The following is a 25,341-nucleotide window of genomic DNA, read 5'->3' on the forward strand; positions in this document are numbered from 1 at the left end:
GGGAAAGGTATAAGTAGCTCAGACTCCACGCTTTTTAGCAGCTACCATTAATAATGCATTTCCAATATACGACATTTTTATAGAACTGTCTTTGGTCCCCTCGATGGTTTAAAGTAAGGTTTCTGAGATCAATACTCATTCGAGTTGTAAAAATTGGTTTTCTATCATATCTATCTCTCCTCCTCTCTCTCTCTCTCCTCCTCACACGTTCTTCATGCAATCTTATTTTTGGCACAAATACCTGAACATCTGAAATAGCAAGGATCTCCCGTCTCAGTCTTAAAGTGAAACCGTTTGCTCTTGTGCGGGTGAAAGAAAATGAGCACTTAAAACCGAGACAGAGAGGCTGCCTTCAGAACCCAGAATAGTGTTCCCCAGCAAAGGCAACACACACCCACACAGGCATTCGGATCACTGGGGAAGGATGGGCCATTTGCTCTGCACCGTGTGGTTTCAAGATGATGCTAAGCAGGTGCCCCCCCTTCTCTTCTGGGTACCACACACCTGCTGGTAGCTGTGCTGTTTAAAAACAAAAGGAGGGCAGGCAGGACGGAAGAGGTGAGGCACAGCCATGCAAATGAGAAGCCAATTAGCAGAGAAAACGAAGGGGAAAATGCCCTTTTCCGGGCGCCAGGTGGTGGCAAGGTGCTCACAGGAACTGGGTTGATTAGAACCGACTCTGCAGGAAGTTTTGAAAAAGGTTTTCAGGTTGGCCACGGCCCGGGGAAAAAGAAGCGCCGGCACCTTGGGGTTTGGGGCAACTGCCTGAAGAGCCCCCCGCCCGCTCCTCAGGTGGGGGCGCTTACCTCCGTGGTTGAAAGCACAGTGTCCTCATCGAGGCTGAGCACGGCGTCTGTGACGATGTTGTCATAGGGCAGGAAACGGCTGCTCATAACCTGGGAGTGGGTGGAAAGCAGGCAGGAGGGAAGGAATTAAGGAAAGGAGAGGTAAACTTAGAGACCTGTTTTCGGGAAAACTCCCCCATCCTCACCTTCAAAAAGAATGTTCTGCCACCATGTCACCCCTGAACATTGAAGACTTCCACTTCCCATCAGTGTAGTCACTTGTTCTACAGTTGTTGGGCGCCTAGTGTGTACAGACACCTTGCTAGTCAAAGGGAGCACACAAAGGTAAGGGAGACATATTCTCTTGTCTCGGAGGAGTTCACAGTCCGCACAGACATCAAGATGCAGACGATCTGTCCCAGCCTGCAACCAGCCGCTCGGAAGGGCAGATGAAGGCCTCGTAGAAGAAATGACACTGCAGGAGGACTTGATGGATAGGAATTCACCAGGTATAAACAGAAGTGAGGCAGAAACAGGGCTGAGCGGATGTGAAGGCACAGAGGAGAGAACCCGCACACTGAGGCCTGGAGAGACTAGACGGATGGAGCTGTGATTCCAAGTGGGGGGCACATACCACTGGAAGGCCATGTCGTTTTGGGAGGTACATAGGGAAACATGTAAAAATTCTCCTCTTTATGGATGTTAGCATAGATTAGAAAAAAAATATACACACATGTATCAGTAGCTACAGCAATAACAGGTAGTAGTAAAGTTATTTAAAAATCATCTCACTGAAATGAAAAGTAAGCCGATTTATAGACAAATATTAAATTAAAAATAGCCGACGTGGTCCATGGATTTAGGCAAACGGTGAAGGTAGTATACGAATAAAGTTTGGGCAGCCCCAGGATAAGGCATGGTGAGGTGTGTGCGGGCGGTCTGGGCTGAGGGCTTTGGGCATGAGAGGACCAGCTGGAAAATTAAGACTAGAGAGACTCCGGGGCGCCCGGGTGGTGCAGTCGGTTAAGCGTCCGACTCTTGGTTTCAGCTCAGGTCATGATCTCAGGGTCTTGAGATCGAGTCCCACTTCGGGCTCTGTGCTCAGTGTGGAATTTGCTTTAGATTCTCTCTCTCTCTCTCTCTCCCTCTGCCCTTCCCCCAGCTCATGCTCTCTCTCTCTCTCAAATAAATAAATCTTAAAAAAAAAAAAAAGACTAGAGAGACTTCTCTGTGACAGTCATACCTTAAGCCTCTGTGGTGAATGTACTGCAGAACAGCTAACCATGAGAATGATAAGAATAACTAACATTGTAATAGCATCGCATTTCTCCTTTGTAATAACCCCATTTTACGGCCAAGAAAGCTAAGGCATAGAAAGATTAGGTGTCCTGCTCAGGACGGACCTGCCAGCATTTCATCCCCCATGGTGAGATTCTGTAGAGCACCTCAGCCACTATGTGACACCTGTCTCAGGTTCGAGAAGGACCTCAAAAGTGAATTGGGGGCACATCAGGCAACCTCATCTTCACCACCTTCCTCTGCAAGTCATATCAACAGTTACGACACCCACAAATCTGAGGACCCCCACCGCCGGGAAGCTCAAGCTTGTATTTACAACAAGAAGCCAGCTGATCTATGAGATTCGGTTTCCACGCCCATGAAGCTACTGGAGGGCTGCTGACATTAAAGGATGGGAAGTGCCCACTATTTTCCAACTCTGGGAGCTCAAGGGATGTATCTACAGCATAAATGGCTCCAGGGTCTGCTCCTACACATCCGTCAACTGGGTCAAGTTTTCTTTATCTTTCTCAGGCTTTCAAAATAAAATAAAATATAAAGCAATCAGCAACCCCATATACACGGTGCTCAGAAATCTCAGCCTAAAGCAATTCTCCTGATACAGTTTACATGTCCACCGACTAACACAGAAACCATTAGCTGCCAGCTTAGTGATGCCCTGACCTTTCCCTTGTTAAGTCTATAGGGGAGAGCTGCACAGACAAGGCCTATAAATTCAAAATAGAATGTTGCAGCCAAAACAGTGAAGACATCAACCCTAAACTCAAGGCTAGATATGGAAATGTACAATGGGGAATGAGCAGGACCTATGACTTCCTTCCCATTACGTTCCCAACCACTGGTTTTATAAAAGGATCCATTTCCTTTTTCTGAACCTGCTTCATCAACAGAGGTTATGAGCCCATCGTCCAGCAACTTCAAATTCTAGTGTAGAAACTAGACGCTCTCTTCCAAATACCTTGCCTCGGCCACATTCCAAAAGTTGAATGGTTTAACATGAAAGGAACTGGAGTACTTAGAAAGTCAATCCTAAGTGAAATGGGTTTTGCTTACTAGTTCACGTAAGAAATATTTAGCTACCATATACCAGCCCAACCCCTTCTGGAATTAGCAAACATGGGTAGGAAATGACCAAGACTCAAGTTTATTGTCTAATGGGGAAGATAAGGAATATCCCTAAGTAATTATACAAAGCACAGTAAGAGTTAACATTTACCAAGCACGCACCGTGTGCATCCGCACTTCTGAGTGCATTTACACATCTAGTATTGTACCATTTGATCTTTTAGCAACCCTGTTTTAGGTATTATGATTGCTTCCATTTACTGAAGGAGAAATTGAGGCACAGAGACTTAAATAACTCGCTTTACAGCCCATAAAACAAACTGTAATGTTCCAATGCCACCCAGAAGAGCAGCTGACATTTAGTGGACCCTGGGTGCATCATAGGCCCAGGGCTAAGGCCCTGTAATGCACTATCTCATTGAATCCTCAAAATGGGCCTGAGTCTTGGCCGAGGTTCCAGAATACAGAGCCTGAAGTGATACTTAATTAAGTACAAATGCTTTACTAGGTGGTGCAATCCCAGGGCAGTGAGAGTGAGGGAAAAGGAATGGCCCACTGGAATCTGAAGCCAAGGAAGAGGCTAGGACTCAACAAACGGCCAGAAGCCCAGACACAGATATGGCTGGGAGAATGCACAACACTTGATCCTAGTCAAAAGGCCGAGAAGCAATTGATATGGCTGGGAGAATGTGAAATATCTTATAAGCTACAGCTGATCGAGCCACCATCTTGTTCATAAAGAAACTGGGACTACTCACAGAGTGAGAATAAGAAATCAATCAGTGAATCTATGTGTAAAAATGCAATACTAACTATAGAAGTCAGAATGGCACCCAGTCTGACTGGATCCTGTTTGATATCCTGACATATTCAAAGGAAGACTTATCTACCAGAAGGAGAGCTAGTCACCCATGGAAGCACAAAAAACAATGAATTTCCAAGTCCAAAGTTGACAGCAGCCATCTGAGCACTGTTTGGGACCTTGGGCATTGGCACTGGGGAGACAGACATATGGGATCGTATGCCATTCCTTTTGTGAAACCACATCTATGGTGAGATGGATTTCATAAGGGTAAGTAAGACCCATGCCTAGAGGCAGGTGATTTTCTAATTCCCACCTTTACTCATTAAATGCTTATGAAGCAGCTCTTGGATAACCATGTTGCTTGACTCCAGCCCTGCGAATGCTGGGACTTTATCCCTCCTATCGCGCACTGCATTCCAACATACTACATGGTGCCCAGCATAGAGCAGGCGGTCATACACTGGAAATGAATAGATAATGCATTGATCATCTTGCCCACATGACAGTTGTAATTCTCACTGCATCATGTCGAACTACATGAAACTGCTACTTTTAGCAAGCCAAATGATTTTCAAATGGTTTGACCTAATTGATATTTTTTATCCTGGCTCAAAGATGTTTTACTTAGTGTGAGACAATCTCTCAAGACCTGCCTTCTTGGGGACTAACAAAGGATGTCTCTTAGATGACATGCTTCACCAATCTGTTCCATTTAGTAGCAACTAATTTCTTCACAATGGATATGATCTACAAGAAAGCAACAAGCAGAAGCTAGAGAAAAAAGAACTCACCCCTGGCTGCCAAGAGCAGAAGAAATTCCAAAGAGGAGGTAGCATGGGAACAGGGGCTTAAAGAATGCATGGACATTTTGATAACAGAGATAAAGCATTGAGACTTAGAGCAAAAGGGAAAGGCAAGAATTAGAGGCAGGAGGGGATACAGTGCAATTTAGAGAACTGTGAATGATCAAATTTGGTGAGAGGACAGGGTCTGGGTGGGGGAAGCAATGAGAGAGAAGAAGACTGGCAAGGCTGGCCAAGGCCAGATTACACACGGCCTCAAATGTTGATTTCGAGCATTAGCAAATAGAGTCCCTTAAGGCTGAGAGATGATTAGAAGATCATTCAGTTCCAGGCAAAATGAATTGGAGAATGGAAGCAAGGGGATAGCTAGGCAGCACGTGTGAGTCTCTGATGGAGACACCCATATGGAATTAAAGTGCAGATGTCCTTTTGAAGATAAATGTGAGGACGAGCCACTATTCTGAAAGACACAACCGATCCAGATGAACCAGCTAAGCAAACCTCATGCTTGGCCGCCATCAGCAGCTTTGTCTTGATCCTCATCGTTTATACAAGGATCACTATTGCCAGGCCCTGAATTCATTGTATCCTAGTAGCAACCCTAGGAATATGTTATTACTTCCATTTTGTAGATGAGGAGGAAACCGACGGTCAGAGAAGGAAAGGATATGAGGGGCCACAAAGCTCCTAAAGAGGTGGTGTTAGGACCCACGAATCCCCAATTCAAGAACCTAGAGTTGTCAAAGCTGAGGGTTTTCAGTGACAGGGAAAATTTTAGAAAAAAGAGTCCAGAGCCAGAAGCTCCCCGGGGAGGGGGGGCAGGAAGAAGCTGTCTAGGGCCAACGCCCATAGCGCCCCACGGAGAAACAAACAGTCCACGGCGGTTCCACGCTCAGGGCCCCTTTCCGTCCTACCTTGCTTTCTCCTTCGATGACAATGACAGGCACAGCTGTGGCAGGCCAGCGGTGTTTGGCTGGTAGGGGCTTGTCACAATTCCATAGAACTATGATCTGAAAGGGACAGGGGGCCATGAACGGCTTGGTAAGGCTGGCTTTAGTGAGGCCTCCACCCAGCTTCTTCTTAGAGACAGAAGAGGCCTAAGCAAGGCAGAGAGGCAGACATCAAACTTGAATTTTAAAGAGAGCCCCCCTCCCACACAATCTCCAGAACCCAATCCCCTCAGCAACTAGAGAGAGAGAGGACAAAAAGAGAACCCTGAAAAAAACTACATCAAGGGGGCAGGAGAAAACTGGGGAGAAAAGAAGTAAATTTCAGGGTTGCTGAATCTTGATACAGTGGTTTCTTAAATTCTGATATTGTTTGATGAGGGAGATACCAACACTGACCAAAATTAAATAAAAACGGGTAGCGAGCTCCAGAACATCGGCCGGGAAGCGGTGCCACTCCAGGCAGCGTGGGAGAGAGAAGAGAATCCGAGATGGAACTAGCAGGGTGAGCTCATGATTTGGATTCTCGAGAATGCTTGCTGATTTTATGTGACTTTATTATTCCCAATAAGTGTGTTCAGTTCAGAAAGGCATACTTCAACATGATTTAATTCTTTCCAGGTTTGTAAGCCTTCTTGTACAACCTAATTTACAAATCTGAAATGCCACTGTGGAAAGAGTATGGGAGTGACACTGATTTGGAAAATTCTGTTATCATAGATAGAATCTTCTGCTCCCAATTTTATAATGAAGCCACGGGTGCTATGAAAGAAAAGTGGACACCTCCTGACACCAACAAGTCTGCTTCTTCCGTTGAAAACTTCCGTCTTCCGGGTCCTCCCATGGCATGTCTGAGGTTATCTTAACACTTTGATGTTTAAAAACAAAATAACGTCCTTACACGTTCTTTCAAGAATGTGTTGGTATATATGTTTTAACTTTACCCCAGTGAAACATCTCTTTGTAACCCGTCCCTTACCTGTGCTAAATTTCACTTCCAAGAATGTTTAGCTAATCGGATGAAAGGGAGGAGTAACAAGCAGGACAAGTGAAAGGGGAGTAACAGGGCATGCGGCTGGATGAGCCCCAGGGGGCAGAGCACGGAGCAGGTAAGAGCAGGGTCTGCAGGAGGCAGGGGCGGCGGTTGGCCCCCCACTCACCTGGGCACAGTACTGCGATCTGGCTGCAGCCACGAGAAGCTTCAACACTGGCTGGGACTGCGAGACCAGGGGGGTCACTGCGTGGATGACTGCAGTGAATTTGGGGGGGGGGCTTTAAACCTGAAATAGAAACGCCAGAGAAGCCCAATGAAACACCGGGAAACAACACTTAGAAAATCATTCCTCCTCGCTCCATTGCCTCGCCCTGAAGCTGATGTTCCCTCCTCGCGTATTTTTCCTTCCCCTCTTCTGTCCTGACAGAACAAAAACAAGGTGAAAAGCTGCTGGTTAACTGCTGCCTGAGACCTTGATAACTTACAGCTCCACGTCCACCTGTATGCTCTTCCTCGGATAACCTCTTCCTCCCCTGGGGATGTGTCTCTGACCTCCCTGCGGCTTTTTAGGGACCCGAAGTCTGAACACACAGCCCACCACTCACCACCCTCTACTCCTAGAAGAGTCTACTCCAGCCACTGACATTGTAAGGTGGATTTAAGGAAATGTGCTCTCTCCCTGGGTATTTGAATAGCTCTTATTCTTCATAATAGAGTTAAGGGTTTTTTTTTTTTTTTTTTTTTTTGTCTTTTTGGCCTGATTAATACTATTTCCAATAATGACCAGCAAGTGGTAAAGGTTCAAAGAACAGCATCCAGAGCCTCACTGTCTAGGTGTGAGTCCCTGTGCTACCGCCCACTGGTGGTGGGATCTTCCCCTCGGTGTCTCCAAAGCTGTGAAATGGGGCTGAGAGTCAGAGCATCAAACCTATGGGGCTGTTAGGAGAACAGAATGAAAGGAGTGAATGCAGACACAGCAGTGAGAACAGGGCCCAGCAAACAGTAAGTGCTCAATATTGTTCGCAGCTATCCCCCAGCCCCATCATCATCATTTTGGAGCAGAAGCCTCTACACTCTCGAGAAGCTCTTTTTGTGCGGCTCTGACATAAGCTGAGGGAAGAAGTACATGACCCAGACCTCCGCCGCCGCGTGCTCTGAAGCCCTGGGTGGAAAGGTTTAGATAAATATGTAAAACGAGCAGGAGCCACAGAAGAGAAAGCAGTGAGATGGCTTCTCCCCCCAAATGAGGTTTTCCGAAGAACTCACTAAGAAACTGGAGACACATTTAAAAGCTTTCTAAAACTTCAGTAGCTCAGACCCAGGAATTTTGTGTTTTGGTAGCTTCAATGCAAACAAGAGTGTGCAGTGACATTCGAGTTAAGCTTTGATGTTGATAGAATAAAGGTAGGAATCAGACAACGTCTACTAAAGGATTCTGTGAGTGTTTTGTAGAGCAAATTAGATCATCCGATTGGTACTTTAATTGCATGTTAGAAAGAAGCTGACTTCTCCACTTTCTCAAAACTTTGCCGAAGAAGAAGAAATAGGGTGGAGGGGTTTCCTTTCTCCTGGTGAGGACAAGCACCGCGTCTACATTTTCCTGTACTAGTTTAGGAAGCATCATGTACACACTTCTAATGTGCTCCCTCCACATGGAGATCTCACTGCTCTCTGCAGGAAATATGTAGACATTTTTTACTGACTCTGGCCTTTTTCTGAAAATTACCAAATTCTAAATACATTACCCTGCGTGGGCCATTCACTGATTTTAATACAGTCCCCATAATATGTTTGATTTGGCTGAAAGGGTTCTTTGTCACCGGTTGGTATTTCGGGCCACCACTTCTTTTAAGTTTCTTTTTATCAGTTTCAAATTAAACACGCACAACTCAAAAAAAAAAAAAAAAAAAAGAGGTGAGATTGTTATGGAGAATATCGGGACAGGGTGGAAAATCTAGAGTCTTTTTCCCACATTGACTTGAAAGATGCTTTACTATCCCAGAGTTTCTCCAACTCGGAACTGTGAATGAGGGAAAAGGTCTAAAATGTTACTAACGCTAGCGCAAGTGGGGCTCCATGTACAGAGGGTCTACGGCAGTAACAATAGCCTTTTGGAGAGCTTTCTCCCTCTGTCCATTTTCTTTCCCCATTATGATTAGATGAAAAGCTGCTTGAGAGCAGAGATTGTATCTCATCTGACTTTTTGTTTCTAAACACCTAGCATTGCATTAACAGAGTACATAAGACGAGCACAATAAATGTTAAATGCGTGAACAGAGTTGTCTTGTCATCCATTCTTAAATCTTTCTCCTTCCCCTTTATTAATTCAAATTTTCTTTGGTAGGAGAGAGAGAAGTTGAGATTGTAGGAAAAAAGAAAAAAGAAAAAAGAAATTAGGGAGAGCTCTCCTGGTTCGATCTTATATACGAGAAGACGTAAAATTATAGCAAACCCATCATCATGTTCGAAATGATCTGTAGTTTGCGGAGCCTGTTTCTCAAAAAGGAATGAGTCTACTCTATGTGAAGTCCAGCTGCTTAGACAAGAAAGGAGTTTTTTTCATTTTGCAATGCTCTGCTGGATTTATAATTCTTGATCCTGATACACCGTTTAAGGATAGGGTTCTAGAAAGCCATCTCCAATGTAGGCTGGTGGGAAGACCCTGCTACAGGATGGAGAAATCAAGGGACTCGGAGTCTGGACAACATCTGGAGGGTAAACAAGGGGCAGCACCCTGGAAGGAACTCACTTACCTAAATTAGCATAGTAGTAAGGAAAGTCTCCCAGATAAGATGAATACTGTGGTAGTACGAACAATCCTCCAGGATGTTTGTTCCATATTAAACTGTTACGTGATATGTGCTTGAATATTCTGTCCTGAATAATCTAGAAGATAAAAACACAGTATGTGGTGAGAATGAGACCTTGATGGTATTTGATAAGGAGCATGTTCAATCCAAATGTGAGGAATGATGTCCCTCAAAGTAGTGACTCTATCCCCAAATTTTCCACTGATAAAAGCGTCCGGGACACAGACAGAGTGACCGAGCAGTGGAAGAGAGTGGGAGAGAGAAAGAGATGAATGATGGCTAATGAAATTTCCTAATTAAACTTCAGTTTTACCATAAATTCTACCTTGTCTTTCTATAATAATAAGTACATTCTCATTTCAAAGCAGAGTGCATGAAACAGCTTCCTTGATGGCTGAGCCAGGAAGATCTGTTCTCGGTCCACAGAGATGTGCATGCGGAGACCGGGTTGGGAGGGTACAGGAGGCATGGAACATTCTAGAAACTGTTGAAGTTCCAATTTGTTCCTTTAATTGGGGAGGCAGATTTATCTGTCATATTTTGTTTTCCTTTCAAAGTCAATTGTAGGACTCTGGGGTACTGGTTAGCTGAAGTTTTTCTACATTTCATCTCAAAAAGCAGTGAGTTAACAATTGTTCAAAACATCCCACATAATAGGACAAGCACCATGGCATATGAAGACTAATAGCCATGCTAGTTCATTAGTTTCTTTGGACTTTGGGACCTCGCAGATCATTAAATTCTACATTTAGAGTCAAACATTCTCCCATCCTGAATCATTTGTCAGATGAACGTGATTAGTCCACTTTACAGATTTCTCTCTGTGACTTTCAAACTCTTGTAATTATACCATCCACTCATTAAGACATGATTTGGCAAATAATTAACTTGATACAGGATTTCATGTTTGCAGCAATTTTTTTCTGTACTTAAAAAAAAAAAAAAGAAAAAGTCTGCCATGTCTCTCAAGAGATTTAAGACCTAAATCATTATTTTCAAGGCCCTCATTTAATGCAATGTGACTTTAAGTAAAGACCATTTTCAATGGAGCTTTATCATTTAAGGTTATTAACACAATCGTCTCATCCCACATAGTGATAGATAAGTAATAAAGTGAGCTACATTTATTTTGCAAACCTTATCATGTTTACATTTCTTAATGAGAGAGAAGAAAGGAAGCAAGGAGGTAATTTGGAAGAACTCAAATATTTTAGTTCAATGATTTCTGCATTTTTCTCTTTCCTCCAGATCAAAACTGCTGATTTTACATGGCTAGGTAAAAGTTTCTAATTTGGTTAGAACCTAGCTAAATTATTAACATTTACTTTCTTTGGGACAACAGAGATGTGTTAAAAAGCTGTTGTCTAGGCATTAATTATGAGAAACTTCTTACGGTTGTGAAGGGTTTTCATATGGTGAGCAACTTCACTTCATATACCATTTATCCTAGTTTTATATTATTTATATCTTCCAAATCTACTGTCTATTTTCCCTTACAGCTTTTTGTTTAGATCCACTTTTTTTGCTTGCCAGATTTATGTACTTTCTAGCATGTGGTTACTTAAATGAACTCGGATATCAAGACGCAGAATAAATTGAAAGTAGACAGCATCATAAGTCCCACACATTTACAAATGACACGTATCCAAGGGATGCCACAAAATGGGTCACCATCTTTCGGCAGTATGCTTCTCATTGTCATACTCTTTCTGGTTCAGTATCACAACAGTTATTGTTTTGAATTCAAGGATACAACAAGTTATAGTATTCTTCCGAGATAGCAATGAGCATGTCATACTCTCTTCAAATGAATCTTGATAGGAAGATATCAACAAAGGTACAAAAGCAACAGCAAATATTTAATTTAACCTGGGCCAAGCAATTTGCCACTTTTATGTCTCACTTTTCTCATTTGTAATAGAACAATAAAATATCACATAAATTATAATAACCTCTCAGAATTTGTTAGGAATAGCTACCTAAGTTTTTACACTTAAGACTTGACTTTTTTGCCTTAAAAAAAAAAAATCTCATTCCTTCATTCATTTTCTAGGCATAGATTTTTCCATTTTTACACTGTTATAATATCACAGATATTATATATTATAGATAACTTTCCATATTATTAATAGTATTCATGGGTTACTTATCCTAAATGACCAACGATAGTGTAAATTTTTTCATGCAAAGCAATGAATATATTTATGAATTAAAATTTTCCCCATCTAGAATTGATTCTTTAGAAGTTTGTCAATGGGCATAAATATTTTTAAGGCTGTTCATACGTACTGACAAACATTTTCTAAAGGGTTTGTAACCACTTGCCTTCTCAAAAGTCTGAAAGAGTATGGATCTCATTTCACCAAACAGAAAAGTCGTTCTGTCCCTCTCCTAATGTCCAATTTTCCCTATCGCTACACTGGACAGCTCCCAGGATCCTTTCAGAGTACTAGAGCTCACTCTTTATTGTGGAAGAAGACATCACACTTAGAAGTTGCTATAAAGAAAATCAACAACATGCACACAGACACACATACACACACAATACAAAAGCTTTTCATTACAGATGTAACTGACACCCCTGATAAGGATAATATTTCTCATTAATATGAATTCAAAGGGAAGAATGACAGGCTCCTTATTTTTCTTTTTTCTGTGCCACCTGTTTTATGAATAATGGACTATTGGTTACAGGTTACTATCATTCTGTGTGGCCCTGATTTGGTCTTCTGACCAATGCAAGGCTGCCTCACACACGCAGTGCCACCATATGCTACCCCACTTGGAGCCAAAGCATTCTACTTCCATTATCTCACTGGTTTTTAATATTCCACTACACAACAGCATCAGCAATACCATGGTTTGAATGTGCACTGTTAGGTAAGAGAGAAAGAGAAAAAATTGGAGCATACTTCATAAAACTCCATTAAAAATGTGCTGTCCAAACTACCATTAGTTCTTCTCACACATTATTACAGTCTTGTGTACTTTTCTTTCACTCACCTTGATTCTGACTGAGCTCCCATGGTTCAATCATTAGTGCCAGGTTATTGCTGTGTAATATTCTGACAAACAATGGGATCTACGAAGGAACATTGTCTCTGCAATATTTTATCACTCTTCCCATCATTACTTCTCAATTTGCATACACACACAAAAACTGAGCTCCAAAGAGCCTATCTCTGACTCAACAGCTCCTTAATTCCAAGATGCAGAATTAGGAAGCTTCTATCAGTCCAAGTCCCAAGTATGACAGAGTGCAGGGCACGGTAATGTATTAACAACTCGATACTGGCACTGGAAAGAAGGGGTCCTGCTTCCAGTTGTGTCTAAGCATCACCTGCAACACTAAGGCTCATACTCTCCAAACATGGAGTCATCCCCTTCCCATGGCCTAGAGTATAGCAAGCAGGAAGAAAGGCCCAGGGTTTGAGAGTCCGAGTGTAGAACATCCTGAAAGCAAAGGATCCTCAAATCTATGTTGTCTAAGGGTAACTTTGAATTATCTTCATAACTTAGGAGCTCCAACACAGACTGACTTATATCATCTAAGTTCTAAGCCAAGTAGGCATTTTTGATATGTGATACTTAAGTCGTCCTCATAAACATGTTGGCTTTATTTGTGTATGCGGATGGCATTTTCTGCTATGTTCTCTGCTTTTCTATTTACATTGAATTCTGGGGTAATCTGAGTTCTGAATTAAAAAGGGAAACTGGATGGTATCTTTCATGCAATTCGGTTGAGGGGTCAAACTGTTACAATCCAGTCTTGGAACAATATAAGGAGAATTTGACAGTTGCTATAAATTTCAATGAAGTACATGGTTCATAGTGTTTTCAAAACAACTGTGTCGCTAAAGAACTGCATGGCTTAAATCCAAGCGGAAGGCCTTTCTAGCACAGAGATGACAACAGCTTGACTTGAGATTCTATTCTGATGAATATAACACATCCAACTGTTCTTACAGGATAATTGAGCACTGCTAACTGAATAGGCAAGAGATCAGCTCTATGCAATAAACCATACTCAAAAGAAATGTAATTAATGAGATACCATCTTTCATCTGGCAAATCTGCACAGTCGTGTGTGTGTATGTGTGTGTGTGTGTGTTTTAATTATGATCCTTAAGGCTAACAAGAGGGCCGCTAGAGAAGGTCTCCCCCCAGAGGGCTTATGAGAGTCCAGAATGATGCATCCTCTTAAAGAGTAATTTGGCAAGCAGATCATGAACCTAGACTCTGGCTTAGTAATAATCCCACTTTAAGGACCCCATCCCAGAGAAATAGAAATATAGCCTAAGATACATGAAGAAATGCATTGCTTGGATTAAAGACATCTATATCTAGATCTCTACAAAACAAACTAGAAACAACATTAATAGCCAACAGTAGATTAGTTAAATAAATGGAAGTCCACCAAAGGAGGGCAAAAGGTAGGAAAAATGAAAATATGTGGCCTTTGTGTTTTAGAGTGGACAACAGGGCAGAATCAAAAGGCCAGAAGCAGACCCAGAGGTGCATAAACGTGGCATGTGACAATATTGAGGCAAGACAACTTCGTATATTGGGACAAACTACCTAACAATCTGTCAAAGAAGAAAAAGAAATAGACTTTTCAATACAGATCATATGTATAAAAGTAAATTGGATTAAATAGCTAAATGTAAAAAGTTAACTGCGAAAGTACTAGAAAAATATAAGGGAGTGTGTGTATATAAATTATGTGTCAAAAGGTCCTTTCTGAACAGTAGCAAATGGAAAAGCCACAGAAGAAAAGATTGCCTCATTATAAACAAAAGAGAAAGGGATGCCACAAGTTGGGGGAAATATTTGCAACAAAAGAGTCAAAGGGTTAATATTTTTAATATAATAAGCTCTTAAAAATTTATGAGAAAAAGCGGGACAATGCTGTGGCCATTTCTATTTCTTTCTTTGTGAGTTGCCTAAGAAATATGAAAAAAATCATTCTTACTAGTATCCCAAGAAATATAAATTAAGAAAATAATGATTTATCATTTTGAAAGATATAATGTCCAATATTGGTGGAAGTGAAAAATACCAGAAATAATAAAAACAGGTCCTCTCATATAAGCTGGAGGGAATATAAATTAATTTCATTCTATTGCAGGAAAATTGACAATTTATTAGAAATCTTAGCATATGTCATATTCTTTGAACCAGGACTTTGAATTCAAGGAATTAATCCTAAGGAAGTAATCTTGAACCCGCACAACAATTTAGTGCTGAGGCTATCTGCTTCAACAATGTGTCTAATAATGAAAAAGCAGAAACAATGGCAATGTCTTCAAATTGAGGATAATGAAAGAAATTAAGTGATATCATGAATGGAATATTATATAGTCATTAAAATAATTGCAGAAAAATCCAACAGCATGAGAAAATGTTAACAATACATTATTAAAAGGAGAAAAAAACATAAACTAAGTTTAGAAAGACTCCTCTTTATTGATTTATTTATTTTTAAGCAGGCTCCACACCCAACGTGGGGCTTGAACTTACAACCCTGAGCTTAAGAGTCGCAGGCTCTGCTGACGCAGACAGCTAGACACTCCTGAAAGACTCCTTAAAAATTACAACATGTGTATAAATTTGCCTAGAAAAAACGAATATATATGTTTGTGTGTGTATATATATATGTCAACAGTGATTTTGTATGGGTAGATTATTTTATTTTTATGCTTTAAGTATTGTCCATTATTTTCTAAAATGAACATGTACTCTTTTCATAAAAAGCACTCATTCCACAAAGAAAAAAAAATTGACATTCAACTTTCCTTATGAAGGGCCTAGGAAAGGTCTTGGATGGAAAACAGGATAGAAGAGTAAAATCTATTACATATTCAAACCTGCTGCTATGAACAGATGAACAAATGCAATCAATTTTAAGGAACAAGAGGTTTGCTTGCAAGAAGGAAGCCCCTGGAGGCCATTCTGACCTTGTCCCCTTCATGGGGTGAGCCTGGCTCCTAAAGAGCCCCTTTCACCTAGTTCCAGGATGAAACAAAAATGTGCACCATTCCTGAGAAGATACTCTGACCAGAGCAGGAGCCCAGGCTCGGCTTGGGGTAGGGAAATGCCCCACTGTGCCCAGGGCATGACCAGCACAGGCTCTGACACCCAGGATGGCAAGAGAACAGCAGTGTGGACAAAACAGGGTGATTTTCAGTTTTCTTGGTATTACTCAGACTCCTCAGTGTATGCTGCAAATTACATTAGCTTTCGGAGCAATAAACACTTTTCCAAAGCAAATACTCCAAAGTGAGGCCACAGATGCCCCCGTGGCATTATGTGAACACCTCAGAATCACCTCAATGGTGTGCCTCATCAGAGGACCTCTGCTCTCCTTCCTGCAGGTCTGTAATTCATGAGTGTGCCGTTTTCTAACTCTTTTCTTAGCTCTTTGTGCTATTGTGGTGTAGCCTCAGGCCATCACTATCTGTTCTACTTCCAAAGGTTTTAATCATCTCCATGCTTCCCTCTCCTTTTTCCCTACTGCCTTTAAAAAAAAAAAGCAACTTACAAGGGGCACCCATATGCCTAGGAGATTTTCTGCTTTCAGAAAGTTTAACACTTTCTGCACCAGATAAGCGTAATCCCGGTTTTCTTCTTAAAACATCCTTGCAACACTGATGCTGGTTGGGATGCACGTCTTGAGAACCAATGCCACTGGCGCCCAGTAAACTGGCACAGTTCACATTTCTAGAATGTTCTGTAGAAGATTTCCCCTACTTGGTCACTATCTGATTTCTAACTGGGCTCCAGAAACAGGTCTTCAAAGGATGCCACTGAGTGTGAAGGATGGGAGGACAGTCATTAAGCACATATTGCTGAAATGATGGAAGACAGAGCCGATTTCTGTGCCAAGGAGGGTCATTCCTCCTCCTGTCAGTTCTCCTCTGTGGAGTTATGGGAGGAACGGAGGGATCTGCTTGGGCATGGCAGAGCAGGTAAAAGAGGGTTAATCAACATATCCCAGTACAAAAAATTCAGTTTTGTCCCATTTGACCAATTACACCTCACCAGTAACAAAAGAGAAGGCCAACAGAAGTGTATAAAGGACCATTATTCAAGACCAAGAGCCAAGGGGTCTCACTTACCTCTAGTGTAGTTAATACAATCTTCTCAACTGAAGAAAAATAAGCCTCCCACAAGAATTGTGTCTGCTGTCTAAGTGCTAGGATTTTATCCTGATGAATAGACCTGATTGTAGAAGGGATCTGTAACACAAGGTGAACACATAATAACTATAACTCTCAAACAACGAGATGCCATTTGATCGAAATAACCGACCTGGGTTAGGCTTTTATACTTCTTAGCATTCAGGTGTTAGTGTACAGATCGGCTAAAAATCACCAACCCCTAAGTTGAAATGTCCTTAACAGGCATCAGGTACAAACAGTACTTACTGGGGATCAGCTTTAACGACCTTTAATGCATGGAAATTAAAGTCCCCTCTAAGATTTGGTAACAGCTTATCAGTTGCTTAGGGTCTCACAAATCCTCAGTCTTAACACATGGACAACCACATTCTACACAGAAGGGAGCTATCAGCTTCGGGGAAAGGCTGAAAGACATTAACCCCCAAACACTTCCAAGACATGCCCATGCCAGGGACTCCAAATGATCTACAAAGGGGCTTCTAAAGGAATGTCTCTGAGCCTCTCCATTTAATCTGTAGCCAGACAGTTACTTCTATGTGCACACACCTGTGACCTTACCCCAAGGACTCTTCTGCTCCCCGACCTCTCTTTTTGGCTTGAGCACTTTACCCCAACCTACCACGATGTGTCAAACATCATACACGTCCAGTCATCACTGTTCTCTACCAGGCTACATGATTTTAAAGGAAAGAGCTAAGTCCTGTCCATCCTGCTACACAGTTTATGGCTGTAAGAATGGCTTTTATATAGTAGTTATTCAAGAAATATGAGTTGAATTGAACATGGCCAGTTGAACCCACCATAGGGATATCATTATTTTTACCAGCAATATAGATTTAATGGTTAAACACGGGGACACAGAAATTAGACCAAGGTGGGAATTCTTGGTTCTACCATTTACTAGCTGTGCTTTCTTGCACAAATTATTTGATCTCTCAAAGACTCCATCTCTTCATTTATAACATGGGGATACAGTAGTAACATCAGAAGGTTGTAATGGAGATCATATAAGTGCTTAGCACAGTGCCTAGAACATGGGAAGCTTAATTAACACAGCAAATTATTACTACCGCTATTATTATTATTGACATAAAGGTGTTGATATTCAACGTTGGACCAATTGCTTAATGTCTGTATGTGAACTTGTTTGGATCTGGAGCTCTGACACGTACTTCTTGGGTTTCTGGTAGGTTTGCTGGGCTTGCTCCCTATCTTAACCTATAGTTCAAGGTCTATTTCATTTATGGAGTCTATACTCTTAGAGGAGATTCCTTGTGATTAGCAACTGCCCTCTTGTGCTCACCTCTTTCTGCATGCTTGCTTCGCTAACGTGTAACTAATCAAAAAGACATGGGGGCCTGGGCTGGAGCAGGAATGCTCTGTTAGCTGCTTTAATAAGAAAGTTACTTATGGCATTGTGACTAAGGCTATATCTGAATTTCCATGGAGGGGAAGGAGGCGGTAGCAAATTTTTTTGACTCAAGACTATTCCACAGAGGAGCAATGAAATAGCTTTACAGTAAGAACAAAAGGACAAGCTCACTTGCCAAAGCAGATCCTAAATCTGTGGCCCAGAGTGTGTATCTGGATGCCCAAAGCTGAAGAAGCATGGAGGCCACGGGTAAAGGAGAAGCACTGGCAGGCAAATGTTAGCCCGCAATTGGAACTCAAGGTCAAGTGGAAGTAAAATATCCTTGGAGAAGGTAGAGAAACTATCAATGTTATGGATCCTTGATAAGTCAAGGACAATTTATTTTTATTTACTCAGAAAATTACCTAGGTTGCCAAAAAAGACTAGAAAAAAGTTACCCTGCTCAATTTTCATAATCACGCCTTCTTCTGAATGTCAGTGGCCTCTTCGAAGAGTCATACAGGTTGACTTCATTGTTTTGTCATGATCACAAGAAACCAGTCCATTAGAAAAATGCCAAAAGCTACTGTGACTACATAGTCTCCAGAAAACTAGGTAGGCTATGGTTATGAATGAGTAAAGGGAGTATCACGTTTTTTTTTAAAGATTTTATTTATTTATTCTAGAGAGAGAAAGAGAAAGAGAGAGACAGAGAGAGAGCACATGGAGGGGAAGGGGCAGAGGGAGAAGAGAATCTCAAGCAGACTTCACGCTGAGCATGACCTGAGCTGAAACCAAGAGTCGGACGCCCACCTGACTGAGCCACCCAGGCATCCAGAGGGAATATCACACATTAACCTACCAATATATTCCCCTTTTTATATAAGCCGCAATTTGATGTTACGACATCAAGTGAACCATACGCTGCCCATTTGTATGTACAATATAAATGATAGCTCTTTGCAAAGTGCTCTGGAAGAGAATTCCAACCGCCTGAAAAGACAAGAGTTCCAGCTTTTCATGGCATTTGGCTATTGGTTATTAATCTGCTTGTCCTGAGAGACAGGTACGCGAGAGTGATAAATTAATTCCAATTTGGTCGGATTGTTCAGCGTTGCAGAACTCAGCGAAGTCTTAATAAAAGGTCATGGATGGTAACAAAACTAATGGAATCTACCAAAATAGATATAGGAAAGCAACATTCAGCTCTCTTGGTGACATAATGACAAGAATATATGCAAATAAAAACATCGGAGCTGTTCTAAAACAGGAAACGGAAAGTTGTAACATAACAACAACATCTCTCGGAGCAGACATTTGGGCTCGGCACCAGCTCTTCACCACGACTGTCAATGACAGCACAGTCGCTGTTTAATATGGAGGCAGCTGGGCAAAGACAGACTGCGTACGAGAGGGGCAAACACCAGCAAGTTTGGGCGGGAGCAGGACGGAAAACAAAATCTTCAGAGGCAAGGCCAAAACAACTGCTTCAGAAGGTGAAATCCACACCAGCTTTGGTGAAATGGTAGGAAGTGGACAACCACAATTCAGTTTCCTGGAGTGCTCTCCTCTCCGAGACAAACTCCCAAGTTACCCACGTCAAACTCACAGGGCGCGTTGGTGTATAACTGGAGAGATTATGGCTGATGTTTTTTTATTCCTTTTATGTCCCAAGTTTCCTTTGATGAGGATGCATTCTTTAAAAAAAAATCATAAAAGGAAGGAGAAAGGCAACATGGGAAAGAACTACACATATCACTTTTGTCTGGCCTTTCATGAGTCAATGTTTCCCACATACACCATTCGGGCCGGGGAGGATTTTGCTAGGTCACGTACTCCTCTTTCATTTTGGAGGTCCCAGGGGCCACGGAGATCACATACCTGAGTACCAGAGGGAAGGAATGTTCTGGGGGCTGTGTTCAGCCTGGCTTGCCTAATTCACAGCCCTCGTGGGTACAGATCTCTCACTGTTACTCTAGGAAGAGAACTGGGCTACTTCATCAGCCAGCTAGCAGACTGGCCGGCAGCAGAAGCAGAATCAACAACAGAGTTAGGAACTCAATTTTCTTGATATTAAAAAAAAGAAAAAAGAAAAAAAAGCCAGGACATTAAAAATCATTCTACAATATTTGTGGTAGTTCAAGTATATAATGCCATCAATGAAAAACATTAAAATACTCTATAATTTTAGAGAAAGTGGTATGGCAATTTATGTGGAACCTAAAACATTATTGCACAAAAGGGCTTCAGAAATCCTTAGTGGGGGCGCCTGGGTTGCTCAGTTGGTTAAATGTCCAATTCTTGATTTAGGCTCAGTTCATAATCTCAGGGTTGTGAGCTCAAACCCTGCATCAGGCTCTGCCCTGGGTGTGGAGCCTATTTAAGAGTCTCTCTCTCCCTCTCCCTCTGCTCCCTGCCCCACCTGGCCCTCCCGCGCATGCTCTCTCTAAAAGAAAAAAAAGAAAAGAAAAAAGAAATCCTTAGTGACTGACAACTGCTGCCCTTAGATTTCTCTGTATCATATTCCTCTCCCTAGACAGCTCGTGAGAAGTTCAAACTTTTCTTAGGCATCCTTGTTGAAGATTAGTTGACTGTATATGGGTAGATTTATTTCTGGACTTTCTATTTTGTTCTATTGGTCTATCTGTCTTTCTCTATGGCAGTACAATATCATTTTGATGACTGCAGCTTTGTGATATATTCTGAAATCAGGAAATATAATGCCTCCAGCTTTGTTCTTTCTCAAGACTGATTTGGCTATTTGGGGTCTTTTGTGGTTCTATATGAATTTTAGAATTAGTTTTCATTTTCTGTAAAAAACGCCATTAGGATTTTAATAGGGAGTGCATTGAATCTGTGGATCAATTCGGGTAATATGGTCATTTTAATCATATTAAGTCTGACTTCTGCAATATAGGACAACAAGGATGAACCCTGAGGACATTAGGCTAAGGGACATAAACCAGTCACGGAAAGACAAATACTACATGATTCCACATATATGAGGTATCTATCTAAAATAGTCAAATTCACAGAATTAAAGAGTAGAATGAGAGTTGCCAGGGTTGGGGGTGAGGAAGTTACTAAATCAGAGGGCCCAAAGTTTAGTTGAATAAGATGAATAAGCTCCAGAGATGTCTAATACATGGAACCCACAGTCAACAATAATCCTGCATTTAAAAATAAGAAGGTACATCCCATGCTAAATGTTCTTGATACAATAAAATAAAATAAAGAGATCCAAGTGGCAAAAAATACATTTAAAAAATCATTTTTTTATTAGAGGCTGCTCTTTTAAATATACATGTTAAAGATAACACTGCTCAGGCTCCCAGACTGGATCATTTGAGCAATGATAACACTAATTATAAGAATCAACCCTAGAGACTTCCCTCTTTCCGAAAATTAATCTGAACGCCATTACAGAAATAGGGGAAAGGAATATGAAGTGGCAGGATGGTACAAAAACTCTCTGGTACAATTTCTAAAAATTCTGGATATGGAAGAGGATGGACACACACCTCTTCTCACCATTAAAGTTCATATCCTTTACCTGCCACACCTTTGCCAAATACCTTCCCCGTAGCGGGGTGGGTTTTGTGTGGGAAAGTGAACAATGTCATATTAAATGACTTCATATTCACCATGACACAGGCGATTTTCTCCTGATAAAATTTCTTTTACAGAGCTGACCTTTTGGATTCATCTTCTTTGAAAGTTTGGACGGAGGCAGCAATAATCCGCTGATGTGCTGAAGGCCAGCGCCCCTTCCTTACCTGTAATAACAATCTCTCATCGCCTATGACGGCGGCTTGGTTCCAACTGATCACTTCAGAGAACGGCAACTCCCATCCGTTGCTGAGCATCACAGGGATACAGGCAGCCTGGGTGAAGAAGGGGGCTTCGTGAATGTAAGGGCAGCGGCAGGGGAGCCTTTCCAATGGGAGGTGACAGCAGGACAAGCCCAACTACCGGCGTTTCTTACTCGGATCGCTGCATGGATCCTGGGCCGCTCGGGCCAGAAGAAGAGTAAGCTCGCCTGAGTTACCGAGTCGCGGGAAGGCTACACAGATCGAGCCGAGATTTTGACGTGTGCAGGCCTTGCCCCCGAAGGCTAAAACCCCATTTCTATTCTAGCGCATGGTTCGGCTAACCTTATCGCCATGGAGACAACTGGCCTCATCCAAGAAGTTTTACTGAGGTAACAAAAATCGTCCACCAACAGCATCCCAGCCTAAAACCAACCTTGAGTATAAACGGTTTTGTCAGGGTAACTGCCACACGTCTGCTTGCGGGGTGGCTGACCCCACCGTGAGGAGCAAAAGGGGTAGAATGGGGGTTGGCTCTCCTGATGAAGCATGCTGTGGACTGAACTACTACCAGCTGCTCCCCTTTCCCCTGCGGTGCAAACATCGGAGCCAGAACCTCGTTCCGCTCACTGTGGACGGATCCAAACCACTTGTCGTACCAACGTCCTGCTTGCACAGAGATCTGTCAGCCAAGAAACGCCAGGTTAAGGACCCACTTCTGGGTCCGAATAACTCCTAATCCAAAGTGGAGACCTACTTGCTTCATGCGACATCCCACAGAGGCGACGAGAACATTAGTGTTAGGGTTATGCTCCACAGAACACACTGGAAAGGGCCTTAAGGAGAAGCAAGCTCTTCGGTTGGAGGACACGACAGAAGGATGTATGTTAGGAAGCACTGCGCACAAAAGCAGACTCTGGCAAGGTGCAGAACATAGAGGGGGAAAGAACAGAGAAGCCAGGAAGCAAGGAGTGGAGGAGGAGAGAGTCTCCGCTGAGAGTATGCTTTCTCAAGATCATGGAAGGCTGAGTGCAACTCCCAGGTGCAGGAAATGAGCACAGGTGTCTCAGCAGGTCTTTCTGCAGAGTGAGGCTAATGAGCAGATCCCCCCACCCCCACAGGCCCCAGAGCTGCGGAGCCTGGGGATAGGTGGGCCAAAGTGAGGAGCACGACCCCCTGGGCATCACTCTCAGAATTTAGAGGCACCAAGAGACGACAGAGTGGGGTGGGCAGAAAAGACAATTTGCTTTTGGGAAGCACCACCAAGAAGCCATTGTCTGAAGTCAGTGCTCTTGAGACTGGCTTCCAGGCAGGGCAGTGTGTCTGCAGGTTGCCCAGTGAGGCCGCTGTTGGGCACTCAGATCTACCCTCCGTTTGCAAACGTGTCCCCAAAGAACCCATCCTCCCTGGTGGTGAAACCATTTAATCTTCCCATGTCCGAGGACAGGGAGTAAGTCTTCCCCCCACCCCCACCCCCCTTATACAAAGTGTTGCAGACTTTCTTGGGAAAACAGACTTCAGGTGTTCAAGGCAAACTCTGCATTCTGTTTAGATCCCAGCAGAAGGGCTAAGGTGAAACCCACCCCGTCTGACTTCAGTCCTCAGCCCTAGTCTGGGGAGGGTTCAGAGTCTCTTACCTGCAGAGCCTCCAGGAACCTGAAGGACCCAAGCCTGCGACCACGAGGAACCAGACAGAAAGTGGCATTGTGCAGCATTTCCCGATAATCATACCTACAAGGAGAGGAGGAGCAATCAGCAAACGAAGACCCGTTAGGAGTGGGGGATGAATGAACATCTGTGGGTGCACACCTGCATGAAATTACCCAGAGCAACTCAGGAAATACACTGGCTGGCGGGCAGTTCTCACGTCCCCTTTGTGGAGGTGGGGGTGTTGCACGAGGGAGAGCACATGTGAAGTTTCATGGGGGACAAAGCAATTAGGGGTACATAAAAGACAAGTCTGATGGTCCCAAGAACAATTTGGCTTGCCTAGGTTTGGCTTCCAAAAATCAGAGATGTGTCTTGATGAAATGTCTTGTTCCTATAAGCGTAAAAAAAAAAAAAAAACCACAACGCATCACTCTTGATGCCATGTCATTCAGCAAAACTAAGACTGTCCTTGTTCCCCACCCTGTGCTATTAAAACCTACTCAGGAAACCTCCATCACAAGCACACAACAACATTCACTTTCTCCTTCACGCTGGAGTTTCTACATTTAACCAAGAATATTCAGCTACACCAGACAAATACTCCTGTTATAAGAATGGTTGACACGACTTACAGGGCAAAGACAAGGGAGATGGAAGGAGCTGGCCTAAGAAATGGGGAAATAAGAATAACAAGAGAAAAAAAAAACAGAGCAGGGGGGTGCAGAAAACCGGGGTGCAGAGAACCGGGGGGCAGAAGAGAGGATTGTGGCTTTTACTCAAATACCACTTGGTGGTATCACATGGTTTTTGCACTTGAAAAAAGGCAAAATATAACACGAGCGTCAGCTGTCTCTTTCTGCTGGTGAAGTGCAGGAAAAGCAAGGAGCATTTCATTTTGTTGAGGGCTATCACTTTAAAAGTGAGACCCACAAACACATTCCTAAACACACAGTTTCAGGTTCATTATGAGTTTAAGTAAACTTGGGAAGCCAGAAATGGCTCCTGTCCTATGAAAGCGTGGATTCTGAGAGCTAAGATGAAATCACTCTCATTTTTCAAGAGCTTCCAGTGCTCGGCAGACAGGTGTGACTCTGACGGTGGCATATGTCGCCAGCATTTTCTGACTCTAATAGTCTAATTTAGTCATAGCCTCAAGGCATCAGATTCTTCCCTCCTCGTTTTGGGATACTGATATATACATTTATATTTTTAAAGTCCACATCTATTTTTATATTCTCATACAAACTAGGCATATGGGAGTAAGCCAATTTTCAATTATAAACCCGTCATTAAGAAGAGACATCATGCAAAGGACCATTTGCTTAAACAAGCTTGTACAACTAATTTGCACAAGAAAAGGTCACCGTGAATGGATTAAGATTATCTCCATTGAGAGTAAAATAAAAACCCTCACTGCATTAATTAAACTGCAAAATAGACTTGAAAGTAGAAAAGATTTTCAAGAGGGCTCAAATTTGGCTAAATAAGAAATATTAAATTATGATGGTAATGGCTTCTTCTTTGCTCACCAAACATAGGGAAATAATTGATAAGTATCTTCAAATTCAACTGTTAAAAATGTTGGGATCTCTACCTAATGAATGAAGAGGGGAATATGTATAGACACACACACACACACACAAATATACATATAAACTTTAAACTCAAATTGTTTTTAATATAAAAAGGTCAAACATGCTTCAGACTACAGCAAAGTTTAATAAACGCCCAGAAAAGAAACCCCTGAGGGACTAGCACAGAAGGTCCTACATCCTCATCATTAGGCTGCTAAAACTGTAAAACCCTATTAATGTTCTGGATGGTAACAAGTTTCAAAGTTGC

General features: G+C 42.4%; 1 protein-coding gene across 1 annotated transcript in view; it reads right to left on the reverse strand.

The window, feature by feature from the left end:
- Positions 1-25,341, reverse strand: part of EXT1 (exostosin glycosyltransferase 1) — a 273,802-nt gene that overhangs the window by 10,640 nt on the left and 237,821 nt on the right. The window contains exons 2-8 of the mRNA XM_032415568.1: positions 23,487-23,580; positions 21,817-21,924; positions 16,627-16,746; positions 9,448-9,584; positions 6,865-6,976; positions 5,672-5,767; positions 807-896 (exon numbers count right to left, since the gene is read on the reverse strand). Of these exons, the coding sequence (XP_032271459.1) occupies positions 807-896; positions 5,672-5,767; positions 6,865-6,976; positions 9,448-9,584; positions 16,627-16,746; positions 21,817-21,924; positions 23,487-23,580 (757 nt within the window). The remainder of the gene's footprint in view (positions 1-806; positions 897-5,671; positions 5,768-6,864; positions 6,977-9,447; positions 9,585-16,626; positions 16,747-21,816; positions 21,925-23,486; positions 23,581-25,341) is intronic.

This window comes from Phoca vitulina, unplaced genomic scaffold (genome assembly GCF_004348235.1).
Source record: "Phoca vitulina isolate PV1807 unplaced genomic scaffold, GSC_HSeal_1.0 scaffold18, whole genome shotgun sequence".
In the NCBI taxonomy this organism is placed as follows: domain Eukaryota; kingdom Metazoa; phylum Chordata; class Mammalia; order Carnivora; family Phocidae; genus Phoca; species Phoca vitulina.